Source organism: Phyllostomus hastatus, unplaced genomic scaffold (genome assembly GCF_019186645.2).
Source record: "Phyllostomus hastatus isolate PE091 unplaced genomic scaffold, TTU_PhHast_1.1 phas_contig_58, whole genome shotgun sequence".
NCBI lineage: Eukaryota > Metazoa > Chordata > Mammalia > Chiroptera > Phyllostomidae > Phyllostomus > Phyllostomus hastatus.
This window is the reverse complement of record NW_025333916.1, coordinates 15,039,415-15,066,657: the sequence shown is the minus strand read 5'-3', so window position 1 is coordinate 15,066,657 and position 27,243 is coordinate 15,039,415. Positions and strand designations below refer to the sequence as shown.

The 27,243-nt window shown below is 33.5% G+C and overlaps 1 protein-coding gene across 2 annotated transcripts in view; it reads left to right on the top strand.

The window, feature by feature from the left end:
- Positions 1-27,243, top strand: part of XRCC4 (X-ray repair cross complementing 4) — a 218,388-nt gene that overhangs the window by 2,627 nt on the left and 188,518 nt on the right. For both annotated transcript variants that reach the window (XM_045847762.1, XM_045847763.1), the window contains exons 2-3: positions 17,493-17,641; positions 25,092-25,267. In XM_045847762.1, coding sequence (XP_045703718.1) covers positions 17,503-17,641; positions 25,092-25,267 — 315 coding nt within the window. In that variant the 5' untranslated portion in view covers positions 17,493-17,502. The remainder of the gene's footprint in view (positions 1-17,492; positions 17,642-25,091; positions 25,268-27,243) is intronic.

Genomic DNA, 27,243 nt, shown 5'->3' with positions numbered 1-27,243 from the left:
TCCATGGCTCTTAGATTAAGACCCATAAATATTTTTTTGACCTGAGTGTTATTCCTTTTACTTTAAGAAATGCTTCCCTTAACCTTTTTTTCCACTTCCAACCCCATTTATTTGCTCTTCTGAACAAAATTCCTTTGAGTTCTATATGATCCAAATCCCAATTTCTTTTTCTTTTTTCTATTCTTTTTTGTGTGGAGGAGGAAAAAAATAATTTTCCCTCCTATTCTTATAAAGTTCTGTCTGGGCTAATAAATCAAATTAACATGAGACATATTAACAGGAGAAAATGACCAAGTTTATTACATGTGTACATATGGGGGTTCCATAAGAATATGAGAGCAGAGGACAAACTGGGCAGTTAAGGCACATATGCCACTTTGAACCCCGGAGAAGGAATAAGGGGTAGAGATTTGGGACTGCATAGAGGAGGGAGGCAAACGCATGGAGATAGAAAAGCAAATGTTTGGCAAATAAATGTTTGCTGGGCTATCTTTAATAATGAATACAGAGATCTTCGATTAAATGAGCCTTGCTAGTTTCTTTCTGATTACACACTAGTTCTTCCTGAGCAGGTTCTCTGTCTAAATTCTTTTAAGCAGTTGGGGGAAGGTTAAAGGTTTTTCCTGACTCATTTGTTTCTTTAAAAAAACAGCTTAAAATAATATCTCATAAGGCATGTTTTGGGGTGGCAAACTCTGCTTGAGACCATTTCAGAATGACTATTGCTTCCATGTTCCCCCAAAATGCTTTCGTTAGTGTCACCGGTGATCTCTAGGTGTTGATCATTCTCAGTCCTTACCATATTTCACCTGTGGGCAGCCTTTAACAAACTTAATCATTCTTTTCTTCATGATATATTTTCTTCCTTGATTTCCAGAATACTACACTCTTGGTATTTCTTCCATCCATTGGTTGCTCCTTCTCAGTCTTCCTTCTGTTCTTTCTGATCATTTATTATTGAAGTGCTCCAGGGCTCAATCTTAAGTTCTTTTCCTTGATCTACACTTCCTCTTGATGATACTAAGATGACTTTAGATGTCATCTGTATATGTTGTCATACCAAATTCATATTTCTAGTCCCCTCTCTTTCTGAATAGTTTTCTACCTCTACATCTCCAATTGTTTATTTAAAAATATTCAGACTTGAGTGACACAAACAACTCCTTTTACACCCGGACCTGCCCATTCTTTCTCATCTCAGTTGATGGCAACTCTATAAAGCCAGTTGCTAAAAAATATTTGGAGTCATCATTGACTTTCTCTTATATTCTGTCAAATCCATCAGCAAATCCTATTTGACTCTCTATAAACTATATCTGGAATCTGACTATTTCCTACTTTTCCTGCTGTTAGTATACTGATCTGTTTTCTACTCTTCCTGCTGTTAGTATACGATCGTCTCTTGCATGGATACCTGTTAGTAGCCACTATCATTTTTTTGCTTGGATTTCTACCTGGTCTCCCTGCTTTCTTCAATCCTTGCCTCTTTACAGTCTGACCTCACACAATAGCCACAGGGTACTTTTAAATGTAAATAAAAAATTGTATTAAAATATAAGATTCTAAATGTAACATGTTATTCTACATTGGGTCCTGGAATAGACAAAAGATATTAGTGAAAAAAAAACTGGTAAAATCTGATTAAGATAATAGTAGTGCATCTATCTATGTTGGCTTCTTTGTTTTTATAAATGCACCATGGTTATAAAATGTGTTAATATTAGAGGAAACTGGGTGAAGGGTATATGAGAACTCTACTATCTTTGCTACTTTTCTGTAAATTCAGAATTATTCCTAAATAAAATTTTTATTAAAAAAGAATGTCACATTTTTGTTTTAAAACCTTTTGTGACTTTTCATTTGCCTCCTGGTAAAAGCCAACCTTTTTTATATCGGCCTACAAGATTCTACAATCTGGTTTTCCATTATTCCTCTGACTTCAGTCCTTTGTTTTCTCTGCTCCCTCACTCTGTTCCAGGCATACTGGTTACCTTATTTCTTAGGTACATTAGGCCTATTTCCACCTTAGGGACTTTGCACTGGCTGCTTTGTCTATTTGGATTGCTTCTTCATAGACATCCACACAACTAATTCCTTTACCTCATTTGTGTTCAAATGTTACCTTTTCAATAAAGCCTGCTTCAGCCTCCTAATTAAAATCGCAGCTTTGCAACTAATTCCTTTTTTCCCCAAAATGCCTCCCTGCACTCCCAGTTTCCTCTACTCCATTTTTCTTCTCCTTTGACTATAGCACGTATCACCATATTTTATATACTTATTAGGTGTATTTTTAATTGCTCACCTCCACTGAAATGTGAACTTCACAAAGATAGGAATTTTTATCTGTTTTGTTCCCTTATGTGAAGTTCTAAAACACTGTCCAAGGCATAGAAGTACACAGTACGTTTTGGTTGAATAAGTGAGCTTGACTGGAAATTTGAATTTGTAATTCTTGATTTACAATCAGTCTGAAACATTGAATTATTTTTCATTTCCATATATCATGTTGTTTCTTGCCTCCAAGCCTTTGCTCATGCAGGTTCTTCTGCCTGGAATGCCTTTCCTTATCTTTTTCCTTCCACCCCTAAGTCATTTTTATCCTTTAAGATTTATATCTGAAAAAATGTAACTCAAGGAAGCCTTTCATGAAATGTCAAGCTGGCTTATGTGCTACTTTTCAGAGGAGCTCCCACCCTGCCTCTGTACTTTACAAGCTTGTAAAATACTTCTGTGTGTTGGTATCTCACTAGAGAGCTGGGAATATGTCCTGTTCATCTTTGGGATATCAAAGCCTTGGTACATAGGTAGTCAAGGAACGTTTTAATGTACTGGCATGACCGGAGTCGCTCAGCTCTCAAGCAGTAGAGGTTTAATTTCAGGCACGGTGTTCTGAGTATAAAATCAATGCTCTATTTGCTATACTTGGTTTTCTAGGGAGAAGGTGGACTGTGTTTAAAATAATAGAAAGATGGTTCTTTTTATACAACTAGGAAGTAGTTCATGTATTTTATAGCCCTAGGCAATTTGCTTCTTGTTACTTGTGAAGCTGCCAATGCTGATGAAGAAGTGAGTTGTGCTTTTTTCTAAGATACTGCCTGTAATAAATGCAAAAAAGGTTATAATAGTCAGCAAATTTTAAATGTTGATGAAATTGAGCTCTTCTTGGGAGAAGAATACTGCTAAGACTTTTGTTGAAAGAAGAAATTCATTCCAGAATTCCAAACTGCTCCTGAGACATTTATGCTTTTATAGATGTCAGTACTGCCAATAGTTATAAATTAAATTTTTACTTGTGTGCCATTGGGAAATCCCAGGATAGTTACAAGACATTGGGAAGATTTCCTCTCAGTGATATGGAAATTTGCTCTTAAGGTTGAATTAATGATGACTAGTTTGTTAACATTTCAACCACTTTTTATGGTAGGCACTCTGAATTCAAGCTGTCCTCTGAAAATCATCATCCTTGCAGTCTGTAAACCAGTCTATAATTTTGCCTATCTTTTGGACTAACAAAAAAGTAAATAATTTAACTATAAATACTGAAAGGTTTCAGTGGCTTTCAACTCCAGCAGTGAAGTCGAGAATGATTAGGCTTGAGATGAATCAAAAACAAATATTACTTGGAAGACATTCCTGAATCTGTGCCTTTTTTCTGTGAGCTTACTCACCCTGCAGAAGTGACAGAAATGTAGAAGTAAACAAGGAGCTTAATCTGGTCTTTGTCTGAGAGGGTGCTTTTAACTTACTTGTAATTTTATCTGAACATTTAAGGAGAATTTTGTGGAATCAAGAAAGAACTCATTTGGAACAGAAACAAGTGGCTGCTAAGAAATAAGATGCAGCTATTGTTGAAGAGGCTCATCAAAGTCCTGACAAAATAAATACTGACATGCTGAGATATATCAATATTTACCATAGAATTTGGAAGTTGCCCAGTTCCTGTTTAAGAAATACGACCTTAGCATTGAACACAAGTATATCAATAAATAAGGAACATGTTCAAATGAACAGCTGCTCAAAGAAAATAGGAGTACATCTGTTTGAATGTGGGGCACTTAAAAACTTACATTTAAAATAATTATTGATGCATCTTTGGTAATTTGTAGGTAGATGCTTCTACAATGTAGTATACTGATTTAGTTCCATATGTGTGCGTAAGTGCTTTTAAAAATGACACCATGGTTGTAATGCATAACTTTGTAAATTAGTTATGCTATGATACTTGAGTAAATTGAATTTTTAAAAAATGCTTTCTTAATATTGTGTTTAGGAACCAATCTCTTCATTTTAAGCATTATTATTATCAAAATTCGCTCAAACCATGACTTAGATAGGACTTTTGGGAACTCAAGTTTGTGCTCTGAGAATTTAGCAATAGAGGAAACAAGAAATTTCTGAAGTTAAAGTGTGATGAGGAAATTTGTCCTGGTTATTATCTGAGAGCTATGTCTCCGAAGAAAATCTGTGAGGGAAAGTGAGTAAAGTCTATATGTTTGGTTGAATGCCACAGGTTGCCACTGTAATTCCCATATGAATATCACTGTACTATAACAGCATTTGGTGCGAAGTAGAAGAATGTTTGAAGTTCCTGTATCAAATCGTTGGAACTACACAATCTTACATCTATTAGGCAGACTTATAAAAGAAGGTTAAATTTTGTTTTTTGAATGAGTCCTAAAAACGGTTCCAAAAGGTCATAAATTACAGGTATTGGGACTGCTCCTGTCTTCGATTTTCTGATAGTAGAGATCGGTGGCTTTTCCTTAGTAATGAGTCATTTAACCACATAATGTTAGGTTTATATTGTGAGGAATGGATGCAAAGTTCAATTAAGGTTATATATTCTGAGGAAGCTGTATTTGTTTCTACAAATACCTTGATAAACATGAAATAACAAAATAGAGGTTAGAGCTTAGAGGTTCACAAAAGACTTTTAACCTATTTTCAGTATGTTAAATATAGAAGGGAAAGAACCATAGTTTTAAAATTTAAACTGGTTGTATCTTTCTTTTAGAATTTGCCTAAGAGAGAGAGAGAGAGAGAGAGAGAGACATCAATGTGCGGTTGCTGGGAGTCATGGCCTGCAACCCAGGCATGTACCCTGACTGGGAATCGAACCTGAGACACTTTGGTTCGCAGCCCGTGCTCAATCCACTGAGCTACGCCAGCCAGGGCACTTTTATACATTTTACTATGGAAAATAGCAAGCATATTTAAAGGTAAAGAGAATTGATTCCCATGTACCCTAGCACAACATGTATCGACTTATGGCTGGCCCATCTCATTTCATTTATATCCTACTCAAAATTCACTCTTCTAAATTATTATTTTTATTTTTTTAACTGAAGTAAAATTGGTTTATAACATTATGTAAGTTTTAAGTATGCAACTTTAAAATTTGACATCTGTATACACTACAAAGTAGTAACCACTAAACGTCTAGATACCATCTAACACCATATAAACAATCCCCTTCCTTTTTCTCCTCATGCCCCTGCAATTCCCTGACCTTCTTGTAACCACCAGTCTGTTCTCTCTCTGAGTTTGTTTGTGTTTTGTTTATTTGTTTTTTAGATTTCACATGTGAATGAGATAATACAGTATTTTTCTTTCTTTGTGTGACTGACTTACTTTACATAATACGCTCAAGATCTATCCATGTTGTCATAAATGGCAAGATTTCATTCTTTTTCTATACTTTAGTAGTATTCCATTGTATGTGTTCTCATATCTTCAACCACTCACCCATCAAACTCACACACTCACATCTCACATCTTCTTTATCCACTCACCTATCAATAGGCGCTTAGGTTGTTTCCATGTGTTGGCTATTGAAAATAATGCTGCAGTGTACATAGGGGTGCGTATATCTTTTCAAAGTAGTATTTTTTTTTATTATTAGGATGAATACCCAGAAGTGAAATAGATGGTCATATGGTAGTTCTATTTATATTTTGAGGAATCTCCACACTTTTTCATGGTGTCTGTACCAACTTACATTCCTACCAACAGTGTGTTAAGTTTTTCCTTCACATCCTCTCTTTCTTTCTATTTTTTTTTTTGATAACAGTCATTCTAACAGGTATGAGGTGATATTTTACTGTATTTTTGATTTATGTTTCTCTGATAAGTACTGATACTGGACTTTTTTTCATGTGCTTGTTGGTCATTTGTATGTCTTCTTTGGAGAAATGTCTATTCAGATCCTCTACCTATTTTTTGTGTTGTTTTGTTGTTGAGTTGTCCAAATATTTTATATATTTTGCATATTAACACCTTATTGGACATTTGATTTACAAATAGCTTATATGCAGTAGATTGCTTTTTCATTTTGATGATGGTTTTCTTAACTGTGCAGAAGCTTTTTAATATGATGTACTTCCATTTGTTTATTTTTGCTTTTGTTTCCCTTGTCTTTGGAGTCAGGTCCACAAAAATGTTGCTAAGATTTGTAGCAGGGAGCTTACCACCTGTGTTTTCTTTTAGGAATTTTATGGTTTTAGGTCTTACAATTAGGTCTTTAATCAATTTTGTGTTATTCTGAATATTATGTAAGATGTGGTCTAGTTTCATTTTTTCTACATGTCACTGTCTAGTTTTCCCAGCACCATTTATTAAAGAGACTCCATTCTTGGCTCCTTTGTCATAATTAAAAAGAAATAAATTAATTTATTGGGGTGACATTGGTTAATACGCTCATATAGGTTTCTTTTGTCAATACTATACTGTTTGATTATTATAGCTTTGTAGTATAGCTTGAAATAGGGGCATTTTGTTCTTCTTTTCAAGATTGCTTTGGCTATTTGGGATCTTTCGTGGTTTCATAGAAATTTTAGAATTTTTCTAGTTCTGTCAAAAATGCTGTTGGATTTTGATAGGGCTTACATTGAGTCTGTAGATTGCTTGGGTTGTATGGGTAATTTAATAATATTAATTCTTCCAATATATGAGTATGGAGCCTTTTATTTGTGTCTTCTTTAGTTTTATAGTTCTCGTTGTACAGGTTTGTTACCTCCTTGGTTAAATTTCTTCCTAGATATTTTATTATTTTGATGCGATAGTAATGGGATTGTTTTCTTAATTTCTCCTTCTCATTGTTTTTTATTAGTGTAAAGAAATGCCACAAATTTCTGCATATGGATTTTGTTTCTTACAACATTATTGAAGTCATTTATTAGTTCTAAGTTTTTTTTGAAGTGTAGTTTTAAGGCTTTTCTGTATTGTATCATGTCTGCAAACACTGACAGTTTTAATTCTTTCTTTCCAATATGGATGCCTTTTATTTATTTATTTTCTTATCTAATTCCTGTGGTTAGGACTTCTGGAACTGTGTTGAATAAAAGTAGAGAGAGGGGAATTTTTTTCTTGTTCCTGAACTTAGGGGAAAAGTTGCAGTTTTTCACTGCTGAGTCTGAGGTTAGCCATGGGCTTATCATTTATGGTATTTATTATGTTGAGCTGTGTTCTCTCTATACTCATTTTGTTGAGAGCTTCTATCATAAATGGATGTTGAATTTTGTTAGAATTTTTGCATGTATTGAGACAATCACATGATTTTTATCATTGATTTTGTTAATGTGGAGTTTAATTAATGTGCAGTTTGCTTAACTTATGGGTGTTGAACCATTCTAGTGCCCTTGGAATAAACCTGACTTGATCATGGTGCGTGACCTTTTAATGTATTATTGAATTTGGTTTCATAATATTTTGTTGAGGACTTTGGCATCTATGCTCATCAAGAATATTGGTCTGTAATTGTCTTTTCTTATGGTATCCTTGTCTAGTTTTGGTATTAGGGTAATGTTGGTCTTGTAAAATGAGTTTGGGAGTGTTCCCTCCTCTTAAAATTTTTGGAAGACTTTGCAAAGTATTGGTATTAAATCTTCTATGAATGTTTGGTAGAGTTCACTACTGAAGTTGTCTGGTCCCAGACTTTTGTCTTTTGGAGATGTTTTTGATTACTGATTTAATCTCCTTACTAGTATCTGGTCTGTTTAGATTTTCTGTCTTTCATGATTCAGCCTTGGAAGATTGTTTATTTTCTAGGATTTTGTCCATTTCCTCTAGGTTTTTCAATTGTTGGCAGTATAATTGTTTATAGTAGTTTTTTATGATCCTATATTTCTGTGGTATGAGTTGTAACTTCTTTTTCATTTCTGATTTTATTTATTTTGAGTCCTCTGTCTTTTATAGGGTAGTTTAGATAAAGGTTGGTCAATTTTGTTTTTCATTCAGAGAACCAGCTCTTAGTTTCATTGATTTTTATTGTATTTTTAGTCTTTATTTCATTTATTTCCACCTGATCATTATTATTTCCTTTCTTCTATTAAATTCGGGTTTCATTTGTTCTTCTCTTTCAAATTCTTTTAAATGTAAAGTGAGATTGCTTATTTGAGATTTTTCTTGTTTCCTGAGGTAGGCCTGCATTGCTATGAACTTCCCTCTTAGAACTGCTTTTGTTCTGTCCCTAAATATTGATGTATTGTATACCTGTTTTCATTTGTGTCTATGAATTTTTTATTTCTCTTTTGATTTTTTTATGACCCATTGGTTTCTTAGTAGTAAGCAGTTTAATTTCCACATTTTTGTGATTTTTCCAGTTTTCTTCTTGTAATTAATTTCTAGTTCCATACTACTGTAGTTGGAAAAAAAAACTGTACAGTTTCAGTCTTCTTGAATTTATTGAATTTTTTGTGCCCAAACATGAGCTGTCTTGGAGAATGGTCCATGTCACTTGAGATGAAAGTGTCTTCTGCTGCTTTTGGATGGAATGTTCTGTAACTGTCTATTAACTTCCAGTGGACTAATCTGTCATTTAAGGCTGATCTTTTTTTATTAATTTTCTGTCTTATTGATCTATCAATTGATGTAATTGGGGTGTTAAAGTTTCCTACTATTATTGTATTGTCATTATTTCCCTTTAGGTTTGTTAATATATACTTTATATGTCTTCTTGCTTGTATGTTGGGTGATATATATTTATAAATGTTTTATCTTCTTGATGGATTGACCCCTTTATAATTATGTAATCACCTTCCTTGTCTTTTATTACAGTCCTTGGTTTAAATTCTCTTTTTTCCTGATATGAAAATGACTATGCTAGCTTTCTTTTCGTTTTCATTTGCATGGAGTATCTTTTTTCTGTTTCTTCAAATTCAGTCTGTTTGTCCTTACTTCTGAAGTGACTCTCAAGTAGGCATCATAGAGATGGGTCGTCTTTTTTTTTTATTCATTCAACTACTCTGAATCTTTTGATTGGAGCATTTAGTTCATTTACATTTAATGTAATTATTGATAAGTATGTACTTATCATATGCTGTTACTTGTTTTCTGACTGTTTTTCATAGTTTTTCTCTCTTCTCTTTTTCTCTTTCCTTGTGGTTTCATGACTTTTTTGAGTGTTTAGATTCTTTTCTCATTTTCTCTTGTGTATTTAGTGGTGGTGGTTGATGTGTGATTACCATGAGTTTCATATGTAACAATCTATGGATGTAACAGTCTCTTTTAAGGTGATAGCCACTTAAATTTGAACACATTCCAAAACTTTACATTTTTACTACCCTCCGGTCACATTTTGTATTTAGATGTCACATTTTGCATCTTCTTATTTTATGCATCCCTGAAATAATTACTGTCATTAAGTTAATTTTAGTACTTTTGTCTTTTAACCTTCATACTCACTTTATAAGTGAGTGATTCACTAGCTTTACTATGTATTTACCTTTTTTAGTGAGATTTTTACTTTTGAATGTTTTCTTGTTATTAATTAGTGTCATTTTTTTTTAACTTAAATGAGCCCCTTTAACATTTCTTGTGAGTCTTGTTTAGTGGTGATGTATTTTACTAGCTTTTGCTTACTTTGAGAACTCTTCGTCTCTTCAATTCTGAGTGATAAGCTTGCCAGCTAGAGAATTAATTCTGTGTTGGAAGTTTTTCTCCTTTCAGCATGTGAATGTTATGCCACTCCCTTCTGGTCTGCAGAGTTTCATCTGAAAAAATCTGCTGATAATGTTATGGAGTTTCTCTTGTATGTAACAAGTTGTTTTTCCTCTTGCTGCTTTTAAGATTCTCACCTAGTATATGTAAGGTTTGACATTATCCATGGTATCAGGCATCCAAGAAGAGGGGTCCCTTTTGGATAATGGGGACTAATGTATATGGGCTTACACCTGACCTGCATAGCTCCTGGAGGCAGTAGGACTTGTAACCTTGCTTTAAAAGTTCGAGAGTTGATTTAAATTTTATCAGGTACAGTGTTTCAGTTCAGTTTGGAAATGCATCATGCAAAGGGATGTAGAACTGAATTTTTGCTTGTATCTTGGAACCTCCTCCCAAAAGAGCTGTCCAAAATATATTCAGAGATGTGTTTAAAATTGTGTCATGGGAAGTGTGTAATTATTCATCCAATTAGGAATGTAATTCTCATGTGCTGTTTATAATTTATTTCAACCATGTGAAATTGCCATTCTTTGTGGGTTAAAAATTGTTAAATATTGACAATTTCATATGGCTCCTAAGTATTTTTGTGTGGCTGAATTTGGTAGTTTTACCAGTTGAGGACATGTTATGGGATTTTGTGTTTTCTTTTCAGGATTAACTCTCATTTGTGCTCCAATATTATCATTCATTTCCTTGTTTGTCATTAGAAAATATGAGATAAATGGGTGCGGTTGTAAGTAAATGGTGTGTTTGTGAATGAGGACAAAATACAGTGGAAGTCTTGTTCCTTTTCTACACAAATGCTTTTAGTTAAAATTCAGTTCCAGAGCAGCATATTTTTTTCATGTAGAAAAGACTATATAAGGTTAACTGATGGTGTTTCATTGGAATATCTTCACTCTTCTGAAAGTAAAATTTGAGATGTGTCAAAATTTTGAGGCTTAAGAAATTATAATTACTAAATTCTTAGTGAAAAAAGGCTGTTGCTTAGTAAAGCTATATTTCAGGTATTATCTTATCTCTTTACTTCTGTTAAGTGTCATTCTCACATGAAACTCTGCAATTAGAACTGAGGTATTCTTGTGAAAGTTTCCAAAATGATAAGTATACTCTCATTCATCCGCCCTTGTTATTTGTAATGAAGAGTGTCCTTTGATGAATAAAAAACAAGTCATAGTCTTGGAACTTTTGGTCCAATTTTAAGGGCTTTTTTGGAAGCATAGGTGTTAGATTTTATGTGAGAAATTTATCCAGGCCACTTTATTGTTTTTAAATACTTCATTGGGTAAGAGAAAGGAAAGAAAAGAGAGTGAAATTTAAATACATCACTGAAACTAATAATTATTAATGGTATTTGTAAAAGATTAGCAGAGGAAATGAGCGATAACATGATATTCAGGATGGCAGCAGCTGGCATTCCACGGTCATAAGAGGTAATTGAGATTGGACTATGACCATGGCAAAGAAGGCTTATTTTTTAGACTTATTTTATATTTCTAATGCTTTATTTCTGAAGCATTAGATTGTTAATATAGTATCTTCTTTGATCATCAGCTGTTATGTTACAAGTTTTTTAATAAGATTATGCCCACAGTCTTAACTATATTTTATTCTTACTTAGGGTAACCAACTATTCTGGTTTGCCTAGGGTTGGGAGGTTTCCTGGGACATGAGGTTTTCCGTGTGAAACCCAGAAAAATCTTAGCTAAACTTGGACAGATGGTCATCTTGCATTTATTTTCAAAATTAATAGAATGGATATAATTCTAACATGATTAGAAGGATATTTAATAGTCCTGTAAATTCTTTACAAAATTTAGGAATGTCTAACTTGGAAACATTATTTCAGGAAAGCATTTCTTTTATAGAAGGTTAGCTTGATATTTTTGTTTTAATTACTTTGGAATTTTAAAGGTAAATTGATTTTGTGGTCATTTAAAAAAAAACAACCTTAACACCAACCAGCAATTTGATATGCTATTAATAGTGAAAATGCTAGGAGTATATTACTAATTAAAATTTTGCAATGTGGGAATTATAATAATACGATACACGTGAATAGTTAATGCTTTTAAAAATACTAGCAAGTAGGAAAATGGTTCTTTTCTTTACACTTAGTTTTCCTGAACTGTTGTATGATGTTAGTCTTATCAAAAGTAAATAGATCAGTGTTTTTTGTCTAAACCTTTCTTTCCTTTTTATCTAGCAATTATATATGTTCTTATCCTTGAATTTTTGTAATGTGATAGAAAAATTTGTCAGCACAATTTTGGTTTGCAATTTACATTTTTTTCTCCTTAAAAAAATAAGGTCACACAAAATAATATGATCGGGAATCTAATTACAGACTACTAACAGCATGTGTGCTCTTGTTTATTCTGAACTCACTTTAGGTATCAGCCTGCTTTTCTCAACAAGGGGACACTTCAGTTTAATTGCTTCATTAGAAACATGCATTTAGCCCTTTCTGATCTGTAAGTACAACTCCTTGGCATAGCTGTAGAAGTTTGAACACCTGCAGCCCAAGCAGCTTGAAAAGAAAATATAACTTACTATAAAGGAAAATGAAAGAAGCTCAAGTTCAAAATGGTGTTATCAATGATACAGTGTTGTCACTAACTTGAGCTGACCTAAGAGAGTTGGCTTCTGCACTGCTCCTTATCGCCATCCAAAAGGGCATACAAAATTCTTTGTAAACTAATTTAAAAAGTGTCTTGTTTATTCAGAGGCAACTGTGAATGGTATTTGTTCAGAGTGTAGATCACATCAATTGCATACCAGCCAACAACTTATTTCTCTTCTAAGAGAGAAGCCAAGTATCAAAGACACAAAGTACTAAAGATAAGCTTCTCAATTCTCAACTGTTCTGAGCTTCAATAAAGCTACTGATGTACAAATTGGGGTGGGACCCAGCTGTTTCCACCTGCAGGCTTGTCTTAGATCCTTGGCTCTGGCTCGGAGAGGTGCTCATATTAGTGGGACCTTTAGTGCCCTTAGAAAACTAGAAAACAAAACCTGTGCCTTTTTATGGTGCTAATCAATCAGTCCCTCTGAAGAGGATTCCACCTCCTTTCTTCAAGTAGTCTTGGGGTGTGGGGCAGCGGGAACCAAACATAAAAACAACTGTGGTTGACTATTTCTATTTACATGGCTGATAAAAGCAAAGAAGTCGTTGATTTATTCTTACTGAATCTCAAAAGACATTCCAAGTTATCCTTTTTCCTCTTTCTATTGATTCTCAGATATTTTGTATTGGATATTTGATGAGCCGGTGACCTAAGTAAAAGAATGATGTATTTTCAAAACTGATTCAAATGTATTATTAGGAAATTAAGACTCAGTTCATACAAAGAAATGCCTGAGGCTATTTGAGACCCAAAATACTTAAAGAAAATGAGTTGTCACATTTGGCCTATTAATATATTAAGTGCTTAAACATGGCTCACATGTAGCATCCATGGTTTCAAACCTGAGTTTACTAAGATCTTTAAAATAATATAATTTTGTCTTTGTGATGAGTATGTAGATTTAATCAGAAAATTGGAAAATATTTGAAACGTTAATAATTAAAGCTGTTGTTAAAACTAATCTGATTCTTAAATATCTTTGTAGGATTATTGAAATTGAAGCTCTTGTATAATTGTGAGTAGGATGAGTTACTGAAAAACATTGGGAATATTGAATTTTAAACTAATTCATCTCTATAGTTGAAAATGTGTGACTTGTTTCAAATATGGTGAAAAATAACAGTGAAACCAACTGCTGCTTTAGAGTAGTAATTCTTTTTTTTTTTTAAGATTTTTATTTATTTATTTTTAGAGAGGGAAGGGAGGGAGATAGAGAGAAACATCAATGTGCAGTTGCTGGGGGTCATGGCCTGCAACCCAGGCATGTACCCTGACTGGGAATCGAACCTGCGACGCTTTGGTTCGCAGCCTGCGCTCAATCCACTGAGCTACGCCAGCCAGGTCTGAGTAGTAATTCTAAATGCTGTGTTTTCCTTTCACAAAATTACATTGGTTGCTAACAGTAGCCATGTTTCAGGAGGCACATTTGAGAAGAACTAGTCAGTGTAAGTGTATTTGTATTGGTGTGTTTGTATATAAGTTTTGTAGAGGCAAAATGTGGTCTTCAGAAGTAGTTTCTATTACCCTCTCTCTCCTATTTAGATTTATGTCAGCTCCTAGCTATATGTTTTTTCAATGATTCGCATAGAAAAACAGTAACACATTTTCCAGCCATCTTCAAATTTAAGATTACAGACCATGTAATTTGCTGCATGTTAAGTGTATTGACTATTTGGTCTAAAAGAAATATTCACAAACGGATAAAGCATTTCAGAACTAAGCACATCTAGGAAGAGATGGTCTCGATGCAGGACAATAAATTGACTAAATGAAATATTTTAAAATAATTCTTTTTTATTGATTATGATGTAATTAACCCTACAAATTTACATATCTTAAAAATCTTAACAAGCTTAGTTGATATGACTAAAGTATGGTTAGTTTATAACTTTGCCTTTTACCAGGAAGCATAATAAATATTTTTCTGAGTAAACTTTAGGTGGAAATTAGAATTATTACTAATTCTTCAATTTGGGCGTATCTTGCGCTCTTATTTTTTGATAGTTTTCTCTTCATTATGGAAGTTTCTCAGCTTCCTTGTGCTATGAGGTAGTGCAGCTCTAGCATTCTACAATTAAGCATTCTTCCCACCCCCAAAAGATAGAGCTCTGTGGTAAGTCAGTCAGCCTTGTTTTGTGAAGAGCTAAGTGAGTTGTTTTTATTTTCATATTCATTGTCAATATAATGCTTTATTTATGAGAACATAACAGTTTTAAATTGAAAAAGGAAATGAAAAGTTCTGATGTAAAACTTTGCTTTTATTAAAACTTAATCAGTTGTCAGTGAAATGCCAATTAGTAATTTACTTCTGGATTTTTGTAGCATGTTATGTTTATTGATCATAAAAATTTGAGGCAAATTTACATTCTTACCCACCAATAAAAGGTTAAAGAAATTCTGATAGCTTTTTTTAGGATCATCTAATACAGAGATTCATGCTGTGTGATTAAAGAATAATTCTCTGTAGTTTTCCATCTTTGAAGTTTGTGCTTTTTCTTGGTTTTGACTTTTTAGAATGTTTATTCTTTGCATGTTTGTAACTTTTAGGGCATTTCTTTAGTTTTGCTTTTTAGGTTCTATAGCTTATGCATCATTTCATGATGTGCACATGGTCAAAGGATATTACACTATTAGAAAAAGGTAGTTTTTTGCTTTGAATTAAAAAATATTTGTCATATCATAGTCTAGTGAGTTTGAGGACAATCTGGGCAAGATTCTTGAGTGAATTACCAGAAGAAATGATGTTCGAATTCATAGAAAAAAACCCCTTAACATTAGTAATGAGAGTAGATCACTGAGAAAAAGTCTCAGTGTTAATTTATTCCCCCTTTAAAAAGGTAGTATTGCTAGCCTGGTAGAGTAGGTAGGTTTTACCAAGGACTCTCCTGAATCCTTGTGACCTAAATGGAGATAGCAGCAGTATGCCTACTGAGTAGTGATTGATGTCTATGAGAGGCTGGTTTCTAATGACAAGCCACAGAAGTCTATGCTTGAGCTTGTCCTGATAACATTACACATACATGATTTTCATACTTAGGAGGGATGTTTATCAAATTTTTAAGTGGCAAGGTCAGGGAGAGATTGTAAATGTGCTGCATCATAGTAACAGAATCACTATTCAATGTAACTTTGACAAGCGAATTTAAAATATAAAATTGCACCCCTTCAAAAACAAAGAAACAATATTGAACCTTACACATATATTCAGTCACATGAATATAAAGGATAGTGTTTAATAAATAGTACTGTGTCAACTAGACACATACATGGAAGAAATCCGACTTGACCTCTCCCGGACACAATGCACAGAAATCAATTCCAGATGGGATTTGGAAGATTTAAATCTTCCAAACTTGGAAGATTTAAATGTGAGATCTAAATGTGAGAGATAAAATTTACAGTGCTTTCACATAACCATAGGATAACATCCACATGTCCAAAGAGTTCTTAAGCAGTGCACAAAAAGTATAACCATAAATATTTTCATAAATTGTAACTTCATTAAAATTAAGAACATTTCATCCAAAGATACCATTATGAGAGTGAGAAAGTAATTTACAGAGTGGGAGAAGGTACTCATGGTACATATTTCTATAAAAGGGTTAATATTTAAAATATAAAGAACAAATCAAGAAGAAAGAACAAATCAATAAGAGCATCAGTAAGAAAAAGACAACTCGACAGACACTACATAAGACAGAATGTTTAAGAGCCCAACAAATACATGAAAAGTACTCAATATCATTGCTCATCAAGGAATTAGAATTCAAACCACAATTTAATACTGCATAACTCAAAATGGATAAAATTAAAAAGATGAGAAATGTTTATAAGGATGTGGAGCAAACTCATATTTCAAGTATATATTGGTACAAACTTTTTAGAAAACTTTTGGCTGTGTAGTACTAAAACTGGCCATATGTATATACTCTGTAGATATTAGCTAGAACGTTTATGGCAGTACTGTTTGCAGTAGTCAAAACCTGGAGAGTACTCAAGCGCCTATCACTAAGGAGCATATATAAATAGTATTTTATGTATATAATGGAATACTATACAACCATTAGCATGATCTACAACTCTAAGAAACAATTTGGATGAATTTCTCAAATATAATGTTGAGCAAAAGACTCCAGACAGAAAGTAAAACATTCTGCATGTTTATATTTACATAAAAGTACAAAAACACTCAAACTCCAATCTCTGTTAGAAGTGAGAAGAGTGGTTATTTGGGGACATAGTGAGTGGAAGGGAGGTATTGTGAGGATGAGTTCTTGTGTGGTAATGTTTTTGATTTAGGTATTTTTTACATGACTTTGCTCTATGTTATAAAGCTGTATTTTTGATATGTGTACTTCTCCCTGTATATAATAGTTCAATACAAAGTTTTAAAAATGCCGACAAAATTGTATTAGTTTTTGGCTGTGATACCTTGATATAACACATTTCAATTACGGGGAGTTCCTGTGTCAGTGGACTGAGTGAGAAGTCACTGAGCCCGAGAATTTTCTTCTTGGAGAAGGCATGACTGGGTACTTTGAACTCTTAGGTTCTGGGATTTTTTTTCTTAGTCTTTGTGCTTATTCTCTTTTTTCATTTCAAATAGTCTTTTTCCAGACAGAGAAAGTCTATTGAACTTTGTGCAAAATTTACTTGTCATATTGTTGGAGATAGTAATTTTTATTTAGCTCCATAATTTCTGCAAATCATTTGCCATATATGGGCCTCTGCTTTTCCCATGTAGAAAAGTTGTGAATCAGTATTGAACAGAAATAGGATTTGTTGAGTTTGGTGGTTGGCTGACTAATTAAAATTTTTTTAAAACTTATTTTCTTGGTGCTATAGCTGAGAGACCAATACAGAAAACATCACTGTTTGATAGTTACAGTTTCTTGCAAAACTACTCATTTTATTCTTCTATAATAGGTGACCAGCAATGGAGAAAAAAATAAGCAGAATCTGCCTTGCTTCTGAACCTGATATAATTCATTTTCTACAAGTCACTTGGGAGAAAACACTAGGATCTGGTTTTGTTATTACACTTACTGATGGCCAGTCAGCGTGGACCGGGACAGGTAATGTTAAAAGCAAAATTTCAGTAACTTGCTATTTTTCAGTTCTCATTGATACTTCCAATTAAAGTGCTTCTTTAACAGATGTTGGGTAAAATTAATGTAATTGCTTTTACTTGTTATTTACATTTAATTATATATAAATTTGTAATATTTAATGCCATTTTGTACAATTAGTATTAGAAGGGTAGATAAATAAACATGTGCTCCTGCAAATTCTGGTTACCATTTGAGCCTTAGTACTTGGACTTGGTTTGACTTGTTAAATGACCTCTTTATACAAAGCATAAATACTACTTTTTACATGTATGTTTTCCAAGGATCTCAGGGAAATATTAGGGGTCAGGGGAGGAGGTTGGCTGGATCAAATGTTTGTGTTGACTTGGAGGAATAGGGTAGTTGTGCTTTTCATTTTATATACTTATGTTGTTTCAATTATTTTCTTATGAACATGTACGACCATGTTTGTAACAAAACCAAATAGAACTCAAGCCTAAAACTTATAATTCAAGGTTCAAAATCTCATATGAGATTTTGATAATTATTTTGTAAAATAGATTTTTGACTATTTTTATTTGGTGATAATCTTTTTTAAAAGGCTAATGGCCCTGAAATAAATAATATGTGGATCATGACAGGTATAAAGTAAAAAATCTAGAATTATGTTTTGCTCATATAGCAAAGTTTTAATATTTTTCTAAAGTATTTTATCAAAAGATTCAAATAACTGTTTCTATAGTTATGCAACAGTCATTTCTGTAGTTGTATGTTTTAGGTAAAATAATTTTGTCATGTTGATTTAAATACTATTTGTATCTTCTATCAACTTTTGAAATACTTCTCTAACATTTGATATTACTACAGTATATTATCTTTTAAAATTACATAAGTTCTGGCCCTGGCTGGTGTGGCTCAGTGGATTGGGTGCTGGCCTATGACCCAAAGATTGGCTGTTCAATTCCCAGTCAGGGCACATGCCTGGGTTGCAGGCCCGGGCCCAATACGGGGCACATGAGAGGCAACCTACACATTGGTGTTTCTCTCCCTTTCTCCCTCCCTTCCCCTCTCTCTAAAGGTAAATTGATAAAATCTTTTTAAAAAAATTACGTGCATTCTGAAATTTTGTTTCTTTGTTGAATGTTAAAATTGTTATACCACAACATTTTTTTTATCCACTCATGTACTAATGGACATTTGGGCTGCCTCCAAATCTTGGCTATTGTAAATAATGCTGCAGTGAACAGAGGGAATGCATCTTTTCTTTCAAATTAGTGTTTTGAGTTCCTTTGGATAAATTCCCAGAAGTGGAATCTCTAGGTCATAAGGCAGTCCATTTTTAATTTTTTGAGGTTAAGTCAATACTGCTTTTCACAGTAGCTGCACCAATCTGCATTACCACCAACAATGCGTGACGGGTCCCTTTTCTCCACATCCTTGCCAATACTGGTTTGTTAATTTGTAGTAGATGAGTGGATAAAAGAGCTGTGATACATTTTACTCAATGGAATACTTCTGGATGGTAAAAAAGGACCCTTTGTGACTGCATGGATAGATAGACCTGGAGAACATTATGCTAAGTGAAATAAACCAGTCAGAGAAAGATAAGTACCATATGATTCCACTGATATGTGGAATCTAATGAATAAAATAAACTAACAAACAAAATAGAAACAGACTCATAGGTAGAGAACACATTGACAGCTGTTAGAGGGTAGAGGGGTTAGGGGGCTGGGTGAAAAAGGTGAAAGGATTAGGCAAAAAAAAACAAACAAAAACAACTCATAGACACAGACAACAGCTTGGTGATCCCCAGAGTGAAAGTGGTATTGCGGGGGATAAATGGTGATGGGAGGAGGCTTGACTTAGGATGGTAAATGCACAGTACAGTATACAGATGATGTATTATAGAATTGGACACCTGAAAGCTATATAAATTTATTAAACATTGTCACCCCAGTAAATTCAATAAATTTTTAAAAGCTGTTATATAACATAGTAAAACTGAATTTATACTTGCAAGTTTTGTGTTTGTGTGTGTGTGTGTGTCGTTTATGACAGATTGCAAGGAATGCTGATACAAGGATTACTGAAATTGTAAATTTCAAGAGTAATGTTTGAGTACCTATTATGGTATCTCTTTAAGAGGTAAATTTTTATGTAAGAAACACCAGTTGTTGGTTGGTTGTTGTAGTGCAGGAGTGGTGAAAAATTTGTCAGGTTAGCTCTATGTGTGCTGGTGAAGGTGGACCCAGGAGACAACAGTGCTGTTTTAGGGTGAAGTGAGTGCAGGACTGAAGACCATGGAGTAGGTTAATTCCAGTCATCTGGGGAGAAGATCAATTCCAACAGTGCAGTCCAGAAGGCATGCCCTAGGTGAAGTGGTTGCTTTTATGTGAGGAATGCTGTATTTATAACCTAAATATTTCTAACTGACAAACGGCTTATTCTATGTAATGAGGAATTATGGTCAAACAGAGGACCCTGAGGTACTTTAATAGCCTTAATCATCAAAGGAAAGGATTACATTTTAATCCAATCAGTAACTCTCATTCACCAAGACAAAGAACAAAATTATACGTTAATTTTTTTGTCATTAAGCATTGGGAAGAAAAAGTGATTTTATTAACACTTAAATCTTAATTTAACCAGAAATTAAAGTTAATTTTACATTAATGAAACATTTTGTTTATGCCATACAAAATGTGCTTGCAGTTGCTCTTAACATTATTAATAAGAATGTTATTTCACTAGACTGGGTCCATTGAGAGCAGGGAACACACTTGATCTGTCAACTGCTCTATATGATTATCTTGACCAATACTTAGAGCGTGCATGCTTAATGGACATTTTTTGGAAGTGAAGATGAAAGGATGCCTCAAATACATAAAAAGAAAGTGAACCATTCATTTTAGAGTTAACATATTGTAAAATGAAAAATCCAGTTTCATAGTTCTTGTTGGCATTGGCATATATTCTGCAATTTATTTTCCAGCTAATGGAATTTAGGGTGAAAAGTGTGATATCAAATGTCTATGTTATTTGGTGGGTTGACTTCCTATAGTAAACAAGCTTTCAAATGGAAAATTTTACAGTTCATTGTATATGGTCATTTTATTTTTCAAAGATTTCAAATAAAGTTTTAAATCTCACATATGTTTTATACTTTCATTATTCATTTCTATTTTCTTGTTTAAATTTCAGGGAAAAAATAAAACCAAATAATATAGCATTATTTCCATGTTTAGTTAAGGCTTATTACATAAATATAATTTGGTTTGGCACTTCATAGATAGACAATAATATGATTAAGAACATTGAAACAATTAAATAATTGAAACATGAAAATGGATTTCCTTCCTATACCTCATCCTGTTTTTTGTACAACTTTTTGATTGTGCAGCCTTCAATTTGGATAATTTTTTTTCTCTTTTCATTTGAGTGAAATTAAAAGGATGTGGGGTTCTTTTTAATCTCCCACACACTAAACTCACTGATTTCTTTTTCATTAGCAATGTTTTATCTAATGAATGTTTTGGGTCTAATTATCTTGTGGTCTATCATCACTTCAACATTATAGGGGGTAATATCACAGGATTAAGTCACAAAGTGGGTTAATGATCGATGACTATTATGTGACTTTTCTAAGAATTGCAGTCAGCAGTAAGAAACTTAAATTACCCATCTCTGGAATAGTTTAAATTTCATTGAAGAGTAAATTAAATTTTAGTAATTCTTTAGTATTGCATAATTATATCCATTTATATTTGTCATAAACATTGATATTTGGTGACCTATAAAAGCTTAGTGGAAAAAGGATTTTTAATAAAAGCAGTAAACTGGGTCTATGATTTGAAACCATCAAGAAACCTAAAGGGCTGCTAAGGCTGACCTCTTCAGAGCTCAGACACAAATGTAAGATACACACAGTTTTTGGTTCCTTATACATAAGGATCCAAAAGAAAGAATCTTCTTTCCTTACTTGCATTTTCACCTACCTACAAAGAGTGTTAAAGAGATACTTTCTTGGCAGCTACCTGTCTGAGAAAAATTTCTTGTTTTGTGATCATGTTGGCGTGCTTGCTTTTTCTAACATGTTATGTGAGTTAGCTGAATCCTTGCTGAATTTTATTGTTTCCATGGCTTTTAATCCTGGTCACTGAAATGTTTGAAGCATTGGATGCTCACAGCTGTGCTTCCTCCAGATGTTCTTAGCACAAAACTCAAAACTGGTGACTAAGTTGTTTTTTTAAGATTGCAGTTCTAAATAGGCAGTGAAAAATTCACATTTATAGTTATAGAAACTATCCAAGTAAATTTAAAAAAACACTGGTACCTTCTTACTAAACATAATTTTTAAAGGGGAAGTTTAAATAGAAAGATTAAATTGACAAACTAAATGGAAATGGAGACATAGTTACATGGAACTGACTGAAGTGAGTTCCATCAGACGGGAGGGAGTTTGGGGGGCTGGATGAAAGAAGGTGAAAGGATTAAACTGAAAGCATATCTATATAACACATAGGTACAGACAACAACGTGGTGATAGCCAGAGGGAAAGAGGGGTAAGGGTAGGTGGAGGCTGGCAAAGGGGAGATAAATAGGGATGGAAAGAGCCTTTGGTTTGGGCGATGGGCGAATGATACAGTGTGCAAATGATGTTTTGTTGAATTGTACACTTGAAACCTGTATGGTTTTGTGAACCAGTGTCACCCTGATGAATTAAATTTAAGAAAAAAGAAAGATAATTTTCTTTCATATGTTTTTTCTTCTTAAAAATGAAATATTCCATAATAATAATTAACATGGCATTCACAGACAGAGTAAGGTAAGAGGGTGTCTAAGATGGCAGCACCTGAATGCAGGCTCCACGAGGCTGGCATTTTTGTCTCTCTTGAACTGTTGTACTTCTGGTGGCTGGAATAGTGCCCAGCAGATCGTAGATGCTCATGGCATTTTAAAATAAATAAATCGAATCCATACATTCTATTAAATATTTTCAGATCAGTACCTTGTTATGTTCATGAAATTTAGAATGCTTTAGATGTTTTATCAGTAAACATCTATTTTTATTTTCTTTTGTGTTTTATAAGTTTGTCTATATCTGCATTAAAGATGGCTTCTGCAGATTTATGTTTTATTTCTTTGTGAAATAATTGCTTTCCCTAGGTATTTGGAATTCTTCAATATTATCCAAACACAAACAAATTATTTCTCAAATGGGAAGCATTTGTTTCATTATTTTTAGATTGTTTGGGAAGACGTATTACGATATTTGCAAGATCAGTAGATTTGATAGTGATGATCATCTTAAATATACATTTGCTTCAAAAAGAGGAAAAATATGTGAAAGTATTTTAGAAGCTGCAAAGTCACATAACAATATAAGATATTTTTATTCTTCTTCTCAAAGGCTGTGTTGACTCATTTTACTATCAGACTTACTATCAAAATTTTTGCTCAGGAAATATGTGTGGATCTCCAGACTCTTCCCCATTTGTGTCATGGGGCTCCAGACACTTACTAGCACACAGGCTAATATTATGAAAAGCTGGGTTGTATTTTCAGGGATTCTTTAATCAAGATTCCATTGTTTTCTGTTGTACTTCATTTTAATAAGTTTTTTAATATCATAGAAGGAAATAATTTATCCACTATCCCACATCTCTGCCTATCTTCAAGCAACAAACAACCAGAGAGACATAAATGTGCATCCTAGGTTCACCACTTCCTGCCTCCGTGACCCTAGACTGTTATGTGATCTCTCTGAGCCTCAATTTTCTCATTTATGAAATGAAAGTAATATCTATTTCAGTGTTAGGCGGAATGAAATAGATAAATGTACCCTTTAAATATAAAAGTATAGAACCATATGGTCTTTCATCTTTACGGTAGCCTGATTTGACACAGAAAACCACCCAATCACACATATTCCAAACAAATGTAGATTACACCTTGTAATTTCAAAAGCAAGCAGATACTTTGCAGCTTTTGAATGGAAGAAATGTCTTCAGGTTCCATGTCTGAAGAGATAACCTGAAAACCAGAGTGGCTAATGGGAAGGAAGTACCACGTAACTATGAGTTCATGGAATATCTGAACTGCATATATGTCTAATGTCTGTGTCTGTAATACTTGAGTGGGGTATGATGTTAAGACCAAAGGCCTCTTAAGGAATTGGAGCTGAGCTTTCTACATAAAGACAGGAACCTGGGAGTTTATTCTGCTAATGGAATAATCTTAAAACAAAACAAAACAAAACAAAACAAAAAACAAAACAAAATGAAAACTAAAAACTGGACTCTGGTTGGGGATGCCCCACAGGTTTGTCAATAAGAGATACGAGTGAATAACCCAACAAAAATAAGAACCTTAAGTCTCTGTTATGTTTGGGTGGGAGGTTTAATTTTGAATTCTTTGCCTTATATGTAAAAACCAAGCTGGGAAATTAACTTTCAAAATTGGTCTGGAATGGTGACACCCTATAGGGACTCCAAGAAAGGCAAATAAATGAGAAACCTTCATTTAATGCCACCTGTACTGCCCAGAGGCTTGCTACTCTGACTGTAGGAGAGCCATGCTAAAACATGGCCATGCAGAAAGGACAAGAAAAGAAGAATGATAATGTATAAGCAGATAGAAGAAATGGAATTAATACCCAGGAACCACGCATAAAAAACAATCAGAAAGATATTTTAAATATATTTAAAGCCTTCAAATATTTACAAGGAGAATGTAACAAGAACCAGGATATTATTGAAAAGAAACAGTATCTAAAATTGAAAATATGATTACTGAAGTAAGTTTTATTTATGGATGAGTAAAACATGAACTTTAAAAGTACCTAGATGACAGAACTGGAAGGCAGATCTCTAGTGTAGTGTGTGCTGTAGAGGAGACACTGTTAATATTAGTTCCCTTTTTTTTTCCTTCCTCATCACCTCCCTCCATTCACATTTCCTGTTGTTGGCACATAATGACATAAAAAGTATGAACTCCACTTTTACTTTAATTTGACCCTGCCCATGTGAGAAATAGACTGTTGACTATTTAATCTCTTTAATAATAGAGGTAGGGAAGAAAGATGTAGTAAAATACTTAGCTTATTAATGATTCTAGGGAATAATTTCTCTGGCTATGACCTAGTAGCAGGCACACAGGATAGTAGTTTCTGTGGTAATTTCTAATGCATTCATTTCATCTGAGAAGGGAAACAATAGAATGAATGCAAGGAGCCTAATGCTCTCAGGTGAGATTTGAAACTAAATGCATTTGTCAAAAATTGAGTTCAGTTAAGAGGTACAGTTTGACTTAAAAATGTATGGTGTGGGGTTTGGTTTTACTTTTTAAAATTTCTGTTACATAAGTGATAAATTAATGGCAACAGGTAAAGAACTATTTTCATGTTTAGAAATGTACTTTTTATTAAAAAATTTTTTATTAATGTTTTCCATAGTTTGTGAATCAGCGATTTCCCAAGAAGCTGATGACATGGCAATGGAAAAAGAGAAATATGTTGATGAACTGAGAAAAGCATTGTTGTCAGGAGCAGGACCGGCCACTGAATACAAGTTTAATTTTTCTAAAGAGTCTTGTCATTTCTCCTTTGAGAAAAACCTGAAAGATGTTTCAGTAAGTAAAACTTTCCAAAGTGTGGTACAGTGTCAAAGCACTTATGGAGAATTATTGAAGTAACTAGCATATTATTCCCAGAATACCTCAGAAATAAAAGTTTGAAGAGTACTTGGTTTCCATGTTGGAAGAATGCTTCAAAGTTATAGTCAGTGCTTTATCTTAATGACTTATGAAAAATAATTATTGGAGAATGTGTTTAGTTTTTAATGCTTTCAATAAGTATTTTAGAGATAATTACATGAATGAGCAGTTTTGAAAAATGAGGTCAAAAGTTTTAGACATTGAGACAAGGCCTATTGAAATAAGTGTGGGGAAATAGTGATTTTAAGAAAATAATATATTTACCTTTGAATATTTAATAATCATGACATTTTTTACTTATTAGAATATATTTGAAATTATAAAATGATATAATTAAGTACAGTATGACATAATTAGGAATTAGGATGTTTTATTTCTATTATCAAACTTAAAAATATTAAAATAGAAATAATTCAACCCAAACTTTCTGAAACTTACATGCTTTACCAACAAGGATATCTGCTATTTGTCCTGCTTAGTTCCTATACCAATTCACACCAAGACAAATGATTTATTTATCAAAAGTATTATACTTACTGTTTGTGTATTTTACCCAAGTTTATGCAATAATTAGAGATTAAATTATTGGCACTTGGCCAGTCGTTAACCAATCAGATATGAGGTCTACAGTAGGAGAAAAGGAGGGCCGTCTTTATGACATTAAGTTTAAAGACAGTTACTGACAATTTATGCCAGAAATAAATTGAAATTTAAAAATTGTTTTAAAAAGCCTCTTTTATTCAGAATAAGTAAAGCTATTTCATCAATTAGAGATGGAATATCTGAAGCAATGAATTGAATCATTTTTTTCAAATATATATTGTCATATAGACTGAAGGGGTGTCCAACCTTTTGGTGTCTCTGGGCCACACTGGAAAAAGAGCTGTCTTGGGCCGCACATTAAATACACAAACACTAACAAAAACCAATGAGCAAAAAAAAGGTCTGTGCATAATTTTTGTGATACGTTCTACCACAGATAGGCAAAAATGTCCTCATATAATAACCCTAATTATGCAGCAGCCCTTTCGATAATCTTTTAAAATCATCAAGCAGGTCCCAAATTTGTGATCACTAATATAGAAAATGTACATATCTAAGTAATAAAATGTAATATAAAACTTAGTAATAAAACTATTGTTTTAAGTAAATCTGTGATTTTGTATTGGGCCTCATTCCTAACCATCCTGGGCCGCATGCGGCCCACGGTCTGAGGGTCACCCCCAATGCAGAGAATACTACAGAGACACTGGCTTCAGTAATTACTTCTATTTAAAAGATACACTTTTTCTAATTTAGCTGCCAATGTGATTAAGTTTCAATAAGCTAAGTCCTTAAATTGATCATTTAAAATAGGTTAAGTAGGAAGGTTTGAGCTGGCTGCTGAAGTTTTATTATTTATCACAGTGTTCTTTTTTGTACAGTTCGGTGATGCTCTCTCTCTACCACAGTACTGCTGATGGTTTCTTGTAATATTTTGAAGCAGATCATTGTCAGATTGGAAGTAATGCCATTTTCCATTCAACATTTCCATTCAATCTGTATGTAAGAACTAACATTTCATGCAGCCAGTTTCTAGTTTTCATCTGTTTTGTGTATACTGAAGCATAACAGAGTCCAAGTTTGTGAGGTATCTTTTTTTTTGAACCCTGAAAGGCTTTGGGTATCTTTGACACGGTAAAAAGTGGGGTTTGGTACCTTTGGCATGGATGGAATACTTGCCATGTTTGGCTGTACATCTGGTTTTGCTGCTTCTATGAAGAAAGAACTTCAAGTCCTCATGACTCATGTCTTTTACAATTGGCTTGGCATGTGTCAGCATCAGAAACTGACAGTAATCCAGAAGGAGAGCTTGCTCACCACCCTGAAACTATCAACTTTATCAGAGCCAA